We start from the raw sequence: 18,216 nt of genomic DNA, 5'->3' as shown, positions 1-18,216 counted from the left end.
GGTTTTTGTGAACCTCCACAATCTATTTCCTAGTACGTTTTACCTGAAACCCGCCCATTGTCACAGGAAGCCAATAGCGTGGCCTAACGCAGGTAAAACTTCGGCTCCAGCTCACAGATCGAGAAAAGCCGAATAAACTAGTTCTGGAGGACACGGTTGACATACGTTTACCTACCAGCATCTCGTGTTTTTTAAATAGTGAACGGATCGGATTTACCGTTCCAACTCGAAAGTCCAGTCCGGCAGAGCGAAATGACACAGGAGCTTGGCAAGTAAGTGGGCCTACACGGTCCAGTTGTGTTGTGTGTATGAATCTGAGCTGAATACGTCTGTTTACGGGAATGATAAAATGTTTATCGCAATTCGGTTGATGAACTTCAATAGCCGAACTCCAGGTAGCCTAGGTAAACTATTGTGAGTTACTGAGTCACAATTGTAATATTTTTAGTATTTTTACAGATGTATTTAAGATTGTTTAATGCTGATCCTGTAAATATTTTGAAATGGGTTTCACTTAATATTTTTAGAATTTGGAAAACTTTCGAAAGAAATCTATTACATTAATGACAGTTGTGGAATGCACTTGATTGTGCATTGAACTTAAGACAATGTACTCATACTGACACACTGGTCCTATTTCTGTACCCGACATCTTTTATTTAAACAAAGCTATTACATTAATTTAGTCTGATTGCCATGACACAGACAACGAATTGAATACCTGTCTTGCTGGTAGAGCAGGATAATAGATCTGTCGAGTGCTACTGCTTGAAGGTAGCACTTACAAACCTGCTGCTCACTATGGGACTGCTTCTGTCCGTGTAATATGTAACATTGAAGAGGTTGTGGCTATTATTGGGCATAATTAGGGAGATTCTGAACTAAATGTTGACCTGACCCACTGCAGAAAAATGGGGGTTCGAAACTAAAAGTTGGGACTGTCCCACTGTAGAAAGAGGGATTCTGAACTAAATGTTGGACTGTCCCACTCACTGTGCAGAAAGAGGGGTGTTCTGGTGCTCCAGAATGAGCCATCGTACAGCGGTGGTCAGCGTCAAGCATTCACGGAGGATGACGAGGCATGGAGGACCTTCCTGGAGAACCCCCTGACAGCCGCCTCCAAGGCCATGATGAGCATCAATGGAGATGAGGACAGTGCCAACGCTCTGGGCCTCCTCTACGACTACTACAAGGTACCTACTAAACTCAGCAAAAAAAGAAAGTCCTTTTTTCAGGACCCTGTCTTTTTAAGATAATTTGTCAAATTCCAAATAACTTCACAGATCTTCATTGTAAAGTGTTTAAACACTGTTTCCCATGCTTGTTCAATGAACAATAAACAATTAATGAACATGCACCCGTGGAACGGTTAAGACACTAACAGCTTACGGTCGGTAGGCAATTAAGGTCACAGATATGAAAACTTAGAACACTAAAGAGGCCTTTCTGCTGACTCTGAAAAACATCAAAAGAAAGATGCCCAGTTTCCCTGCTCATCTGCGTGAATGTGCTTTAAGCATGCTGCAAGGAGGCATGTGGACTGTAGATGTGGCCAGGGCAATAAATTGCAATGTCCATACTGTGAGACGCCTAAGACAGAGCTACAGGGAGACAGGACGGACAGCTGATCATCCTCGCAGTGCCAGACCATGTGTAACAACACCTGCACAGGATCGGTACATCCGAACATCACGCCTGCGGGACAGGTACAGAATGGCAACAACTGCCCGAGTTACACCAGGAACGCACAATCCCTCTATCAGTGCTCAGACTGTCCGCAATAGGCTGAGAGAGGCTGGACTGAGGGCATGTAGCTCTGATGTAAGGCATGTCTTCACCACACATCACCGGCAACAACGTCGCCTATGGGCACAAACCCACCGTCGCTGGACCAGACAGAACTGTCAAAAAGTGCTCTTCACTGACAAGTCGTGGTTTTGTCTCACCAGGGGTGATGGTCGGATTCACATTTATCGTCGAAGAAATGAGCGTTACTTGTTGAAGTATTTTTTTTATTGAACTCACACAAGAATGGTGTATATGTATAAAAGACAAGTATACCATTTTTATCTAAACATTAAAGAGCAAACAGAAACAACAAGACTCACGAGTTCTGGGTACAAAACAAATAATACAAAACACGACAGCACATGCTGCCCAAAGGTAGATTAAAATAGTACAATTGAGATTGTGTTAAAGTGTACAAATTCACTGCGCTTACTGGTCCAAGTAAGATAGGAAAGGCTGCCAGATTTGATCAAATGTTGATAATTTATTGTTCAGAATATATCTAATTCTTTCTAAGTGTACAGTGTTTGCCAATTCACTGAGCCATAATTTGGTAGAGGGCGCTTCCCTCTTTTTTCCAAAACAACAATATTGTTTTTTGTTGCCGCAATGAGACTGTAAGAGATGAGTTGTTTTGGGGGGGGGGTTGGTTAATCCGTTTAGGGAATCAGACACTCCCAGGATTATCAGAAGCGGGTCTTGGTCTAATGAAGTCTCCAAAACTTCAGTGAGGATCCTAAAAATTCCACCCCAATAACCATACAAGCTAGAGCATAGGGCAAAGCAGTGGAGTAGTGTACCCTGAGCAGCCTGACATTTATCACACATAGGGGATGAATCAGGAAATATCCTATGCAGTTTAGTTTGGAATAGTGTAATCTGTGTAATACCTTGAACTGTATGAGACGATGTCTGGAATTAATGGAGCATGTGTGGATATTCTCCAAGCTCTTTTTCCAGTCTGACACCGAAATGTCAGTCCCTAGTTATTCCTCCCATTTTGCCTTAATGGCATCTGTAGAAGTTGTGCTAACAGATTGAAAAGGGTCATATAGACAAGATATCAGTTTGTCTGAGGTGGGGGCATATTTTTATGCATCCGTCAAACATGGAAGGTTTAGCATTCCCAAATGTTGGGAGGTGTTTTCTAACATACCGACAAATTAGAGACTATCTGAAAAAGTTACTTCTGGGAAGATTATAAATTTCCCTCAGCAACTCAACGGAAGCAAAGGTGCCCTCTATATATAAATCCCCTATGGTACTTATCCCTAACTCTCCCCATCGCTCAAAGGTGTTATCAAGGTTAGAGGGGCCAAAGGAGGGATTCCTAGCAACAGGGAGCATGAATGATATTGGTCTAAGCTTAAAGTGGACTTTAATTTGCTTCCAGATTCGGACTGTGCTATGTATAATAGGATTGTTAAAATAAAGTGACATCTCCAGATTGACAGGCGACAAAATCACAGCGCCAATAGAGAAGGGATGACACTCCTCACGCTCCATACTAAGCCAGCAAAAACGTAACAGTGCGGAGGTTAGCGGCCTAATAGTCAAATATAAAATTTGGGAGAGACAATCCATCTTGGATTTAAAGAGTTTTTTTTACCTGTCCTGTGTGTTCTGTGTGTTTTATAATCCCAGATGAAAGGATTGATAATTGAGTCCAGTTGTTTATGAAAGGATTTAGGTATGAATGCTGGGATGTTCTGATATAGGTAGAGCAGTTGTGGGAGGAAGACCATTTTAATGGCATTATTTCTTCCGAGCAGAGAAATTGGGAGAGTTCTCCAAAATTGTATGTTTGCCTTGAGTTTTTGCATCAGAGAGGGGAAATTCTCTTTAAATAGTGAGGAGTATTGTTTGGTAACTACAATTCTTAGGTAGGTACATTTTTCTGAAGATAACTTAATGGGAGATGTTCTAGCCAGGAGGTGTTTTGCAACCGTATGGGCATTAATTCGCTCTTGTTCCAATTTATTCTGTATCCCGAGAAGGTACCAAACAAATTAATCACATCAAGAATAGCTGGAATACTAGCTTGGGGTTTTGTTACATAGAGGAGAATGTCATCTGCGTATAGGGAAATCTTATTTAGAGTATCTTTAGTATTATAGCCGTGTATTGCTGCATGAGATCTGATCGCCTGAGCGAGAGGTTCAATAATTAGGGCGAAGAGCATAGGCGACAGCGCACAACCCTGCCTTGTCCCTCTGTAAAGGTTCAATCAGGGCAACAATGATTGGTTAGTGAGTATTCTCTCACAGGGGTTCCTATATAAAAGCTAGATTCAATTTATGAACCCATCTCCAATTGAAATTAGCGTTACGCCGAGGCCTGTACTCTGGAGCGGGATCGATTTGGAGGTGGAGGGTCTGTCTTGGTCTGGGGCGGTGTGTCACAGCATCATCGGACTGAGCTTGTTGTTATTGCAGGCGATCTCAACGCTGTGCGTTACAGGGAAGACTCCCTCATGTGGTACCCTTCCTGAAGACTCAACCTGACCCACCTTTTGTTCAGGGACACATTATTCAATTTCTGTTAGTCCACATGTCTGTGGAACATGTTCAGTTTATGTCTCAGTTGTTGAATATTATGTTCATACAAATATTTACGCATGTTAAGTTTGCTGAAAATAAATGCAAATTACAGTTTGCGGATGCTTCTTCTTTTGATGAGTTTATATTACTACTACTATATACCTACTATACTATAACGATTCTATAAGTACCTCCACCGCCATAAATGTATCATATGTATTGTATTACTTCTAGGTGCCACGAGATAGGAGAACGGCTGGACAGCCCAAAACAGAAGTGCTCCTGGGCGATACTGATCCAAACAAAATGTAATGAATATCCTTAGTTATGATGTTGTTATCCAGTTATGACTTGGAATACTTACATTTACTGTAAATCGAGACAAAGTGTGTTGAAGTAAAGAAAGTTGCGCTCAGATTACATTTACTCTGATCATCTCCTCAGAAATGTCATGATGCCACTCCAAGACTCTCCCCTGAGGGCCGTCCCTCGCAACACTGCGGCCAAGGGCAGCAGCCAACCCAGCCGGGGGGACAAGATCCGGGCTCTCTACCCAGCCTCAGACTCCATAGTCTGCCTCTCCAGCCCTCCCTCCTACTCCATCAGCACAGGGCGGACCCTGGCCCTGCACTCCTTCCCAGTGGGCCTCCCCCCTGGTCCCCACAGCTCCCACAGTTCTCAGTCCGACGGAATGGCCTTCAGTCACCAGCTCAACCACAGCCAGTACAGCCCCAGAGCCAAGAGCCTCACCCCCGATTCCACCCACACAGAGCCCTACAAGGACAGCTCCGATGAGGTAGGTCCTCTAACTGTTCCTCAAGAACCAGATTGAACCAGGGCATCATTTTACACTGAGCAGCACAATCCTCTTGTGGAGCTGTACTGCTTACACCCAGGTTTCTTAAAAAAAAAAAAAAAACATTTTTAATTGATCCTTTATTTAGCTAGGCAAGTGAGTTAACAACAAATTCTTATTTACAATGATGGCCTAGGAACAGTGGGTTAACTGCCCCTGAACAAGGCCCAACGCTCTAACCACTCGGCTACCTGCCACCCCATTGAAATGAATGAGAGTGTCTCACGCTCTGTAAAAGTAGCATGCTTGTGAGAAACAGCCTATTCACTTGTAGTATAATATGTCATGGTCACCTATACAGATTATTATGGGTGCCACCCAAATGGCACCATATTCCCTATAGTGCACTATAAAGCCAAGTGAATAGGGTGCCATTTGGGTCGAATCCTATGTCTATGGTGCTAATGTTCCCCTGGAATGTTTTGTTGTGACCCACAGGTCTTCCCTCTCTCGGAGGAGCTCCAGCAACGTATGACCTCCATCCCTCCCGGTGGATACCCTTACTACAGCTTGACAGCAAGGTAACATACTCAGTCAAACATGGGATAGAGACTGGGAGACACATTGAGAGACACATTCCTTTTACACATTCATGTTAAAGGCAGAATAAATGAACTGAACTTTGTGTGTTTTCAAAAATGCTTTCATAGTCACCAGACATCAAGGGTGTATGATGACCAAGAATATTCTCTCTCTTAGTCAACACTTTGAGTACATGCTGGAGGCTCCCCAGTCTATCCGGCCCAAGAGCAGCAGTGGCCAGATGAGTTACCTGAACAAGGGCCAGTTCTACCCCATCACCCTAAGAGAGCTAAGGGGCCCCACGGTCCTACCCCACCTCAATGGAGCATTCCGAGTATGAGCTTCTCTATTGTATCTCTTCTGTTTCTATTCTTATCCCTCTTTCTGTCTCTCCTCCCTCCCTCTCTGTGTCTTTCTCTCCCTTCTCTTTCATCTCTCATCTATTTCTATTCTACAAGTATCTAGTGTGTCTCGAGGTTTGGGGAATGTTTTGGGAATGACTTACTGATGGAATATTTCAGAGTGTGGTGATGCTGGTGTTTGGAGAGGAAAAGTTCACAGATGACCAGCTCAAACACTGGAGATACTGGCACAGCAGACAGCACACAGCCAAGCAGCGCTGCATTGATATTGGTAAGGGGTTACACACACGCATTCATAAACACACTGCAATCATACGCACGCACACACTCTCACTCACACACTCTCACTCACACTAGGGCTGCACAATTAATTGAATTCACATCGAAATCGCAGTATTGACATGTGCAATATTCATATCGCAAGAAATCCATATCGCATGCAATATTTTGAAATGCATCTCAGCCGTGTGCCATGTCTGTTTTTATAATTTGCTATGTTTTTTTCTGCTCTTGTGGCCGCTTTCTGCCACACATCAAGCCACGCCCTCTGTCACTCAAGCAGCGCGGTCCCTATTCCTGCTGCTAAATTCATTATACGTCTGCATGATGTTGTGTTAGGTCAAATGCAGTCAATCGATTGTTCCAAACAAGAACGATGCTGCTTTACACACACACACACACACACACACACACACACACACACAACCAAAACAGTCACTAAACATTATTGTTTGTGTGTAAACCATCTTGTTGTATCTCTTCCCTGTTTGTTCATCCCAGCTGACTACAAAGAGAGCTTCAATACGATTGCCAGTATTGAGGAGATTGCCTACAATGCCATCTCTTTCACATGGGACACTAAGGACGAGCCACGGGTAAAAGAGGCCAATATTTTGGGCTCCGGGGTGAAGTTTCCCCTGGGTATAGATCTAGGATCAACTTGCCCTCCCCCAATCTTAACCTGAACCAATAGTGTAAAAAATGCAAGATCAGCATCTAGACTCTAGAGACTCTAGTCTAGAGGCAACTTCACTCTACACCAGAATTTGAAGCAAAATGTATGTCTTTGTCAGAAAAATAAAGTAGTTACAAACAATCTCCAGCTGGGGGAGACATACACAAGTAAATCAATCATACACAACACTTTGAAACAACCCAGGACTACAGTTTCTAGAGACTACAATTTTCTACCTTGGTTTTCTACCAGCATGAAAGAATTGTCATACTCAATGGAAATAAACCCATAAATGTGCATCAGGACTGTTCATTTACATGTAAAACATTCTGTCTACTCCTACTCTAACAGTGTATGTTTTCATGTCATCATTGGTGTGTTTATTTAATGTTGTATGTGAGCCTCATGCCATAGACTTTTCTGTCCAATGTAAATTGGATGAACAATAAAGTGTTTAAGAATTTGAATCCTTATGTACCTTGATCTTTGCCCCATCAGGTGTTTGTGTCAGTGAACTGTCTGAGTACAGACTTCTCCCCTCAAAAGGGAGTGCGGGGCCTTCCTCTCAACCTCCAGATTGACACCTACAGCTGTGGTGGCCATGGTGACAAGCTAGTGCACAGAGCCTACTGCCAGATCAAGGTGTTCTGTGACAAAGGTGCCGAGAGGAAGATCCGAGACGAGGAGAGGAAGCAGACTCAAAGGAAGGGAAGGGGACAGGAGACAACTGCAGCCTGTGAGTACAGTACACCTAATACAATCAATCAGTCAGTCTTTAAGTACACCCATACATATATACTACCGTTCAAAGGTTTGGGGCCACTTAGAAATGTTCTTGTTTTTGAAAGAAAAGCACATTTGGTGTTAGCTAATCCAAGTTTATAATTTTGAAGTGCTAATTGATCATTAGAAAACCCTATCGCAATTATGTTAGCACAGCTAAAAACTGTTGTTCTGATTAAAGAAGCAATAAAACTGCCCTTCTTTAGACTAGTTGAGTATCTGGAGCGTCAGCATTTGGTGGTTCGATTACAGGCTCAAAATGGCCAGAAACAAAGAACATTCCTCTGAAACTCGTCAGTCTATTCAGTGCGAGAAATTGCCAAGAAACTGAAGATTTCGTACAACGCTGTGTACTACTCCCTTCACAGAACAGCGCAAACTGGCTCTAACCAGAATAGAAAGAGGAGTGGAAGGCCCCGGTGCACAACTGAGCAAGAGGACAAGTACATTAGAGTGTCTAGTTTGAGAAACAGACACCTTACAAGTCCTCAACTGGCAGCTTCAAGAAATTGTACCGCAAAACACCAGTCTCAACATCAACAGTGAAGAGGCGACTCCGGGATGCTGGCCTTCTATTCAGAGTTACAAAGAAAAAGCCATATCTCAGACTGGCCAATAAAAAGAAAAGATTAAGATGGGCAAAAGGACACTGGACAGAGGAATGCCTAGAATGCCAGCATCCCCGAGTCGCCTCTTTACTGTTGACGTTGAGGCTGGTGTTTTACGGGTACTATTTAATGAAGCTGCCAGTTGAGGACTTGTTCTGTGAAGGGAGTAGTTTCCATGACCAAGCAGCCACACACAAGCCTAAGATCACCATGCGCAATGCCAAGCGTCGGCTGGAGTGGTGTAAAGCTCGCCACATTTGGACTCTGGAGCAGTGGAAACACGTTCTCTGGAGTGATGAATCACACTTCACCATTTGGCAGTTCGATGGATGAATCTGTTCAATTCAACTTACACTCAAACAAATTTTCTGCATTTCCTGCACTCATTTGAGATAATTTCCACACTGCCACGTAGGGTTGCACAATATGGGCAAACAATCTCGGCCTTATTTTTAACCAAATGTTGCAATTGCGATTTGACTTGTGATTTAGAGCAAAACACTTGGGTGAACTGTTGGATTCATGGAAATGTAATTATTATTCAAATTCTAAAGTTAGAATATTTTAGTAAGGACTTTAAATACAGTTTTACATGACGACAAATGAAAATGACAGGGAGGAGTTATTGTGACAGGGTAGGAACCAAAGTGTTGACCAGTGTTTCCTAGGGGACCCTATAATCTTTCGCTTCATTTAATGTTGCACAAAAAATATGCAGATGTACCATCACTGCTCGGACGCAGTACATTTATCAGCTCGCTTGCGATTAGCATTAGCGGCTAACAAGCTAGTGGATTTATATATATATATATATATATTTTAAAAAATTTACCCCGTTTTCTCCCCAATTTCATGGTATCCAATTGTTTTTAGTAGCTACTATCTTGTCTCAATGCTACAACTCCCGTACGGGCTCGGGAGAGACGAAGGTTGAAAGTCATGCGTCCTCCGATACACAGCCCAACCAAGCCGCACTGCTTCTTAACACAGCGCGCATCCAACCCGGAAGCCAGCCGCACCAATGTGTCGGAGGAAACACCGTGCACCTGGCAACCTTGGTAAGCGCGCACTGCGCCCGGCCCGCCACAGGAGTCGCTGGTGCGTGATGAGACAAGGATATCCCTACCGGCCAACCCCTCATATTGTTTCATGTGCTGCATTGATCATATATGTCTCTTGAGTGACAGGGGGCGGGGCTAGGTCTGTGTGGAAAGTGGCATGGACATAGAGAGTGGAGATGGATGACTCAAGTAGCAAATAAACTATATATATGGACATTACACACAGCATATCACATTTAACAAGTATTCAAATGCCGTTATAGAAGGTAAAGTAAAAACCAAATAGGTCCATGCATCAATACCGGTATATCGTAAAATAGGGTATACCACCCAGCTCTACCTGCTCGGATGCATAGTGCCAAATGTAAAGTTTGGTGGAGGAGGAATAATGGTCTGGGGCTGTTTTTCATGGTTCGGGCTAGACCCCTTAGTTCCAGTGAAGTGAATCTTAACGCTACAGCATATAAGGACATTCTAGACGATTCTGAGCTTCCAACTTTGTTAGGGGAAAGCCCTTTCCGGTTTAAGCATGACAATGCCCAGTGTACAAAGCAAGGTCCATACAGAAATGGTTTGTCAAGATCAGTGTGGAAGAACTTGACTGGCCCGCACAGCGCCCTGACCTCAACCCCATCGAGCACCTTTGGGATGAATTGGAATGCCAACAGCGAGTTAGGTGTAATCGCCCAACATCCGTGCCCAACCCCACTAATGCTCTTGTTGCTGAATGGAAGCAAATCCCTGCAGCAATGTTCCAACATCTAGTGGAATGTCTTCCTAGAAGAGTATAGGCTGTTATAGCAGCTGTAGAGGCTGTTAAAGGACCAAATCCATATTAATGCCCATGATTTTGGAATGAGATGTTCGACGAGCAGGTTTCCACATACTTTTGGTCATGTAGTGTGTGTGTATATATATATATAATTTAATCTCTCGATTACAGACAACATAAACATCAATGGTACCGTAGATCGGTCACGATACATGTGAGATAACGAGCAGCATTAAGAATGAAACACATCGACAATCTCACTGCCGAAATGTTTAGCCAGCTAGCTATGGGCTGGTAGTATGGGATTATGGAAAGTGGATTAAATTGTTTCTTTGTCATCTTTCTAGATAGTTATCTAGCTGTGGCCATCTGGCTAGTATCATCAAGGGCTTTCTACAAAATAGCAATAAACTAAGCAACACACGCGGACATGCATTGCCAAACAAGGCTACTGCCACCTTTTGGTTTGGAGAATTTTAACAAGGCTTTGTGGCTGATGACTTAAACGTCTTTTCTGTGTGAACACAAAAGAGATTGACTGCCTACACTGTTCAGAGGTGTAATTACTCTCGGCTGGTGAACGGTAGACAACCTTATGTGTGTCCCTGCTCTTAGTTCCGGTGCTTTGGACAAATCACAATTTCGCAGGTGTGTTTTGAATGGGTTGGGGACATTTGGCCCATAGACTTGCCCGCAACTTGCAAAGAGAGAGGGTGGAGCTCTTCAGTCCGTTTCCAATCCTCATTCTATCTCTTCTCAAAACATGAACCCAGAACTTAATCGAACATCTGACCAATTACGCAAGACTTTAGTTCTGGGTTAACCCGAGATTAATATATAGTGCTTATAATGAATACATTTTTCTTTGTGTGATTCACAAAATCCTGTCCTCAACTAACCCCTAAAAAAAAAGCCAGGGAAACAGCATGTCAAGGGTAAAGAAACTCAGTCTCTAGAGTTGACATACAATAGTAGACCTGCCTCAATAAAATAAAAAAACACCTTGAAGAAAAGGAAAAGCACATGTTCTTTGCAACAGTCCCATTGGTCTCTTCTCACAACCGATGGTGGAGTGCCCAGACGGAGGGCCCCTTATTTTGGTGAGCGAGACTACCGTCCCATCCTGCTCCCATGTTAACCTCTCTACCTCCCCCTGCTGTCCTATCGCAGGTGTGGAAGACCCTCTGACGCTGAAGCATGTGGACATAACATCGTTCAAAGCCATGAGTGATATGAACTCCCAGCCGGTCCTCTTCATCCCTGAGGTTTACTTCCCCAGCAGCCAGCGCCAGCATGTAAGTCCTACATTACATGTAAAGTTAAAATATTAAAGCATTAAACCGCTCTCTTAAAGTATCCATTGTCCAGAAATTCTCTACATCCAAATTGGTTTTCTAGAAAGGTACTTAGAGAGGCCCATCCTGTGTTTAAGAGTGGGCATCCCTCTTTAAAGTATCCTACTTTTTAAATGAAGTCAAAGTCGGCTACAATTTCAATTTCATCCTCCAGAAAAGGCAGATCTGATATTACAGCAAATAATATGGCTAAACTCCAATATACTGATAGAGAAGAAAAACACATTTGGGCGGAGATTTACTAAAAGGATATCATATTTATGAAGGACATTGTAAACAAAAATGGTAAAATTATGTCACACAAGCAACTAATAACAGTGTACCGAGGAGTGTGCTCAATTCGAAATTATAACCAACACATCAAGACTCTATCACAAAATTGGAAGAGACAATTACTTAAACAAGAAAGTAAACAATTAGTCTGTCTGCCTCCCATTAAAAATCATAAATGGCTTAAAATTATTAGTATAAATCAAAAAATGTATCAGTTCCGCTTAGAATCAAAAGGTTTGACAGTGATACTGTATACATTTCATGTCCGTTGGGAACAGGTCTTTGATGTCCCAATACCTTAGCATAGGGTCTGACATATAAAACTACAATTGACACATCAATCCGCTCGTTTCAACTATTATATAAAATACTTGCTACAAAAAGAATGCTCAATATATGGGGCGATTGAACAGTCAGCCTTGTACAAACTCTACCACAAGAAAACATATGTTCTTGTACTGTCCATTGGTGGCTCGCTTTCTGAGTCAGGTCCAGGAATGGTTGTTATTTCATAATAATATCAGGGTTCAGGTGGACCTGCAAACTGTAACGTTAGGGGACCTGAAAACCAGAATCAGTCAACGGGAAATATCAAAGTATTTATTTTTAGGGCAATATACTAAGTAGAAATGTCTAACGAGGGTCCTGAACCTCCCTATTTATAACATCATTGTAAAATGGAGGGATGTATTGCTGAAGGAAATAGCTAAATGGCATTATACTAGGAAAGATTGATTGATCTGTGGACATCGGAGGGTTGGTGTGGATGAAAAATCCAGCAATTGAAGAAACTACAATTTAACTACAGGTACCGTTAGATGTGAGCAAAATAACTGTAAGTAGCAGTAGTTTACCCGTTAGTTTACTCCAAGTAGGGTAGGGGGATAAGTAAAGGGAAAATCATGCAAACAATTTTTATTTTTTTAACCTTTATTTTACTAGGCAAGTCAGTTAAGAACAAATTCTTATTTTCAATGACACCTGGAAACAGTGGGTTAACTGCCTGTTCAGGGGCAGAACGACAGATTTGCACCTTGTCAGCTTGGGGATTCGAACTTGCAATCTTCCGGTTACTGGTCCAACGCTCTAACCACTAGGCTACCCTGCCGCCCCAAATTACTAGAACTATTAAACTATTAGAACTATTAAAGCTGATCTACCCCACCCCCTAGAGAGTAATCTTACATTACCCATGTTTAGGGTTTCAAAATTCTAGTAACTTTCCCAAAGTTCCTGGACTTTTTAGAAATACCAGTTGGAGGATTCCTGGAATCGAGGCAATACGCTGGGAGGCAATACGCTGGGAGGCAATACGCTGGGAGGCAATACGCTGGGAGGCAATACGCTGGGAGGCAATACGCTGGGAGGCAATACGCTGGGAGGCAATACGCAGGGAGGGAATCCTCCAACTGGGATTTCTGGGAAAAACCTGGGAACTTTGGGAAAGAAACTGGAATGCAACCCTACCCATGTTACACTGCAGCATATCGTCAAACTTACCATAGTTTCTAGGGACGTTTTGTTTTTAGCCTTTGCTAGGACTGAGCAACATTTTCCTGGATAATTTGTAATACAAATGAGTTATAAAGAAATATACACCTGGTTGCATACAATACTGCTGATTCATTTAAATACAATAATCAGCTGAAATAGAGGAGTAGAGCTCATATAACAAGACTTATTTAAATTTGTGTGAGATCACATGACATTTTTGAGACATCTTTTTCAGAAAATGTGTGTTGTGCAACATAAAGAACACAAAAGGACTATCACAGCTAAGAGACGGCAACCCTCAAGGGGTGCTGGTGCTACACTGACTGGAGAGTTTCAGTGTAGTTGGCTTGAGACAATAGCAGCTGAACAAATAGCCCAGGTATAGAACATTCTGGAGATGTGACATCACATGATGTCCTTGTTATTGTCCTGTAAGGGCTCGGGTTTCCCCCTCAAGGTGGTTGTCCCTGTAAACAACTAGAGTACTAACGATCCGAAACATGAACAAAGACTATGCTCTGGGTCATTTACATGTTATATTTATTAGCAGTTTTGTAAAGTTATTAAGTAAAAATCCTTTAAAGTACTAATTTCGTTGTTTTTTGGGGGTATCTATACTTTACTTTACTGTTTATATTCTTGACTACTTTTACTTCACTAAATTCCTAAAGAAAATAATGTCCTTTTTTCCCGGACACTCAAAAGTACTCATTACTTTTTGAATGCTTAGCAGGAAAGGAAAATGGTGCAATTCACACACTTACCAAAAGAACATCCCTGGTCATCCCTACTGCCTCTGATCTGGAGGACACGCTAAACATACAGGCTTTGTTAGTAAAGTATGTCTAAGTGTTGGAGTGTGCCATTGGCTATCCAGAAATAAGAAAAAAAAGAAAATGGTGCTGTTTGGTTTGCTTAATATAAAGGATTGTAAATTATTTATATTTTTACTTTTCATACTTAAGTACATTTTAGCCAAATACTTTTAGACTTACTCAAGTAGTATTTTACTGGGTGACTCACTTTTACTTGAGTCATTTTTTATTAAAGGTATTTTTACGTTTATTCAAGTATGACAGTTGTGTGCTTTTTCTCAATATAGATACGGATATCGGATATCTAATCTTGCTCTTTATCCTTTATCAGACATGCATATCAGATGACGGTGAGGATGGGTGAGTACAGTTCTTCTTTTAGACAAGACTTGTAATATCAGGTAACATGTATGGATGCTATAAATGTAAAAATAATAATAATAATAATTGGAAATGCTGCATACCCATAATAAGTGATTAACTGCATTTTCCGTACTCATCCATACTCACGAGTCATACATGTATTGTTTGTTTTTCTGCAGCTTGGGGCAGAAGAGACTGCTCCACTATGATGAGGAATTTGACTCTGCCACTCACAAGAGAGCCAGGAGGGAGGAGCCAGAAAAGGGTACATCAAACAGTAGAAACACAGGCAGACAGGCAGACAGGCAGACAGACAGACAGACAGACAGACAGACAGACAGACAGACAGACAGACAGACAGACAGACAGAGTGAAAAGGAGACCGTTTAGAGACAGTAAAGAGAAGGCATAAACCAGAGAGAGAGAGAGAATTATAGAACTCTGGAGCAAATAGAGAGAATGAGTGAGGGAAAGAGAATTAAAAAGTAGCATGAGAGAGTGGGAGAAATGCTTTCTGGCTGGCTGCACTGTAGTTGTGTTTGTTGCTCTGGCTGCTCCCACCTAGTTCAGCTTACTGAATTCATGTAAACACAGGCCACGTGGCTTCCAAAGCCCCCCCTCTGAATGCACAAAACACAACACACACAAACACACTCAACTGGTTTTCCAAGTGGAACGTGATCATTTTCCTGACATGTAGTCAGTCCAAAGGGGATTGCTTTTTTTCCCCACTCACGTGTGTGGCGGTGGAAAGGTTCTGAGAATGATTAGGGGCTGTTTACTGTTTGGTGTGGTCTCTGTCAGACTAGTCTATTGCTGACCAGGCTCATAGCCAATTCCCAAGACGCCAGCAAGAAAGGAGCAAAGTGCAATTATGGTCCAGCCTGCTCTCAGTGTAACAAAGGGGTGTCCAAAATGGCCCCCTATCCTGGGCTATGGTCAAAAGTAGTGCACTATATAGGGAATAGGGTGCCAATTCACTATCTTTATGGGGGTGAGAGTGGAAGTTTTTTCAGCATGAATACACACCACAACCATGGAAATATCACCCAACAGGATATTAGGGCAATGCTGTAGTAGTTGCTAAGATCTTACCTCAGTGACTTGACTGGGAGAGAAACCCACACAGTATTTTAATGTTTGAAACTGTCTCACACCCATGTCGAAAAACATACTTTGTGTGTATTCCTACCTCCATTTGCTTATGGCAACTCTCCCTCACACTGGGGGTTGGTGTGGTAATATCTGACTGGGTTGGTGTGGAATTTGAATGTACCTCTCCCTCACACTGAGGGGGTTGGTGTGGTAAGCAATCTTTTAGTGTGGTATCTGACTTTTGGTTTCGTCTCTCTCTGTGTTCCTCTAGTGCTGCTCTACGTCCGTAAGGAGACAGAGGAGGTGTTTGATGCTCTAATGCTGAGGACGCCCACTCTGGCAGGACTACTGGAGGCTGTGAGCAGATGTTGTTGGGTTCCATAGAACCTTTGTTTTTGCAGAAGTATTTTCAGAACTCCTCGGTTTTCGTAGATGAGTCCAAAATGAATCTATTTAGCTCAGAACGTCTTCTTTGACATGACTGTATTTATCCCAGGGATATAATTTATCAACCGGCAAAGTTCAAAAATAGCTGGAGTCAGACTTTGTCTGATAAGTGTTGTATGTTTTGAGTGTGTGCCATATAAGTGACCTTGATTTTTTTCCCCGTGGGTTTAAATACATAGTAAGCAGACATAGCTATTTGTGTGAAGTGTGCCACCCTGGATGTGTCCTAAATGACACGCTATTCCCTTTATAGTGAAATACTTTTGACCAGGGTCCATAGGGTTCTGGTCAAAAGTAGTGCACTGTATAGTATATACGGTGCTATTTGGGATGCAAACCACAGTGTCACAGTCAGATAGGTTTGTTTCCTGTTTGTGTCTGTCAGGAAGCAGTCACTCATCAGAGAAGGCACACAGACGTTCAGTGGAATGTATTGTATTGTCTGACTGTTCACGCCCAGGTCTCATAGGGGGTTTCCCATGTTTTTCATCACATCTCTAGGTATGTGATAAATATGAGCTGCCGCTTGGAAAAATGGGGAAAGTCTACAAGAGGTGCAAAAAAGGGTAAGACCGGTGTCACCGCTCATGATCTAGGTCACTGGGAATAATGTGTGCCCCAAATGGCACCCTATTCCCTATATAGTGCACTACTTTTGACCAGGGCCATAAGGCTCTGGTCAGAAGTAGTGCACTACATAGGGAATATGGTGCCATTTGGGAGGGGTAGAAAGTAAATAATCTAGAACATGTTTATAGAGTAAACTCCACTTTGAAAATAAGTAAATCACTTCTACTCTCTTGTCTGTAGGATCCTAGTTCATATGGACGACAACATCATCAAGCATTACTCCAACGAGGATGCCTTTCATATCCGCATGGAGGAGGTGGGGGGAAAGGTTCTGCTGACACTGACCGAGATCTGAGCTCTGAGCCTGGACATACATTAGGGCCAGCAACGTTTCAAAACGTTTCGCAATGGAAAACGAAAATAACAATTTCTTATTGGACCAGTACAGGTTATTGGACCTCCCTGTTTTATAAATGTTTCTTCTGTTTGGTGCCTCCAAGGTCAGGTCCTTGGAGGAGGGACACATGTTGAGCTCCAAGGGCGTGAGTAGGGATCCAGAACAGTAAGATTAGTCACCTGTTTACACAACTGTAACATACTTCTACAAGTAAAACTAGATCTTTTCATGACTTCTGCCTTTCTGCTGCACCAGTGACTACAAGGCCATTTTCTGGTTGCACAACATTGCTACCTCGTTCGCTGGCAAGATTCTTGTTGCATTTTCACTTAAAATATGACTGATTGATTCACTGTCTCCATGTTAAAAGTTGAAATTATTTTTGAGGAACATTTGGAAACAATATTGTGTAACAGCCAATAATATTTTCCTTGCTTAAATTTAGACATTTTGTACTACTACTTTACAGTATATGTCGCTGTGAATGAATTATTTTCCAGACGAGATGGCAGAGTGTTGTTTAGAATGTCAGTGTTCATATAAGTTCATATTATGTATTATTTTCAAAGATATGCAGTGGTCAGTTTTAAGAAATGGACTTGTAAAACATGATGTGGTGACCGGTTAGGGCTATTTCTGTCTGAGTATGTACTTTTATATTTTTTATTTGTATGTTTACATCATGAAAAAGTAATATATGAATTCAATAATATATGTATTTATATTTACATTTTGTGCCAAGTGTGGTGTGTGTATCTGAATCTAGATATATAGGTGTCAGCTCCATGTGTGATGACACAATGTGAATATTTCTTGGCAACAGGAAATGGGGGTGGGGGTGGGGGTCAGGAAGTGTGCGTTAGTGTTTCAAAACCTTGTCTGTCATGCAAGAACTGGTTTGAAATCAGTCCTGTTAGCAGATGCTTACCTACAGTGGTTATTAAATTTGTTAAAGTCGTTCTTCAGACTAAGTATTTCTTTGCCCATTGTGTTTTTGTGAGGGAACTTAACTCAACTGCATCAACGAGGCATGAAGCAGAGATGTGTGCAGATTTGGTGATTAGGCTCTGGTCAAAAGTAGTGCACTATATTGGGAATATGGTACCATTTGGGATGCAAGTTGAGTTTCATATAAATAGAACCACAATAGGAAAGTGTGT

At 42.1% G+C, this 18,216-nt stretch overlaps 1 protein-coding gene across 2 annotated transcripts; it reads left to right on the top strand.

Moving 5' to 3' along the window:
• Positions 1–77: 77 nt before the first annotated feature.
• LOC135557444 (grainyhead-like protein 1 homolog) lies at positions 78–18,021 on the top strand. Of its 2 annotated transcripts, none has more exons than XM_064990703.1 (15): positions 78–272; positions 1,001–1,193; positions 4,563–4,636; positions 4,773–5,124; positions 5,623–5,705; positions 5,884–6,040; positions 6,228–6,339; positions 6,849–6,943; positions 7,522–7,759; positions 11,418–11,542; positions 14,516–14,544; positions 14,727–14,812; positions 15,914–15,999; positions 16,591–16,655; positions 16,900–18,021. In XM_064990703.1, the coding sequence occupies exons 1-15, from the start codon at positions 253–255 to the stop codon at positions 17,012–17,014; spliced, it is 1,830 nt and encodes a 609-aa protein (XP_064846775.1). In that variant the 5' UTR covers positions 78–252; the 3' UTR covers positions 17,015–18,021. The 2 variants fall into 2 exon arrangements, with proteins under 2 accessions (XP_064846775.1, XP_064846774.1); XM_064990702.1 differs by lacking the exon at positions 78–272 and adding an exon at positions 292–414.
• The last annotated feature ends 195 nt before the right edge of the window (positions 18,022–18,216 follow it).

The sequence above is a fragment of the Oncorhynchus masou genome, chromosome 16 (genome assembly GCF_036934945.1).
Source record: "Oncorhynchus masou masou isolate Uvic2021 chromosome 16, UVic_Omas_1.1, whole genome shotgun sequence".
NCBI lineage: Eukaryota > Metazoa > Chordata > Actinopteri > Salmoniformes > Salmonidae > Oncorhynchus > Oncorhynchus masou.
Note: the sequence above shows the minus strand (reverse complement) of the source record. Positions and strands in the feature narration are given on the sequence as shown.

What these genes read in the sequence shown, in the direction of transcription:
- LOC135557444 (XM_064990702.1), top strand. Translation starts at nt 350, where the DNA reads ATGTTTATCGCAATTCGGTTGATGAACTTCAATAGCCGAACTCCAGGT. An exon ending in ACCTCAATGGAGCATTCCGA is followed by an intron (nt 6,041 to 6,227) that starts GTATGAGCTTCT and finishes GGAATATTTCAG; the next exon opens with AGTGTGGTGATGCTGGTGTT. An exon ending in TCAGATGACGGTGAGGATGG is followed by an intron (nt 14,545 to 14,726) that starts GTGAGTACAGTT and finishes GTTTTTCTGCAG; the next exon opens with CTTGGGGCAGAAGAGACTGC.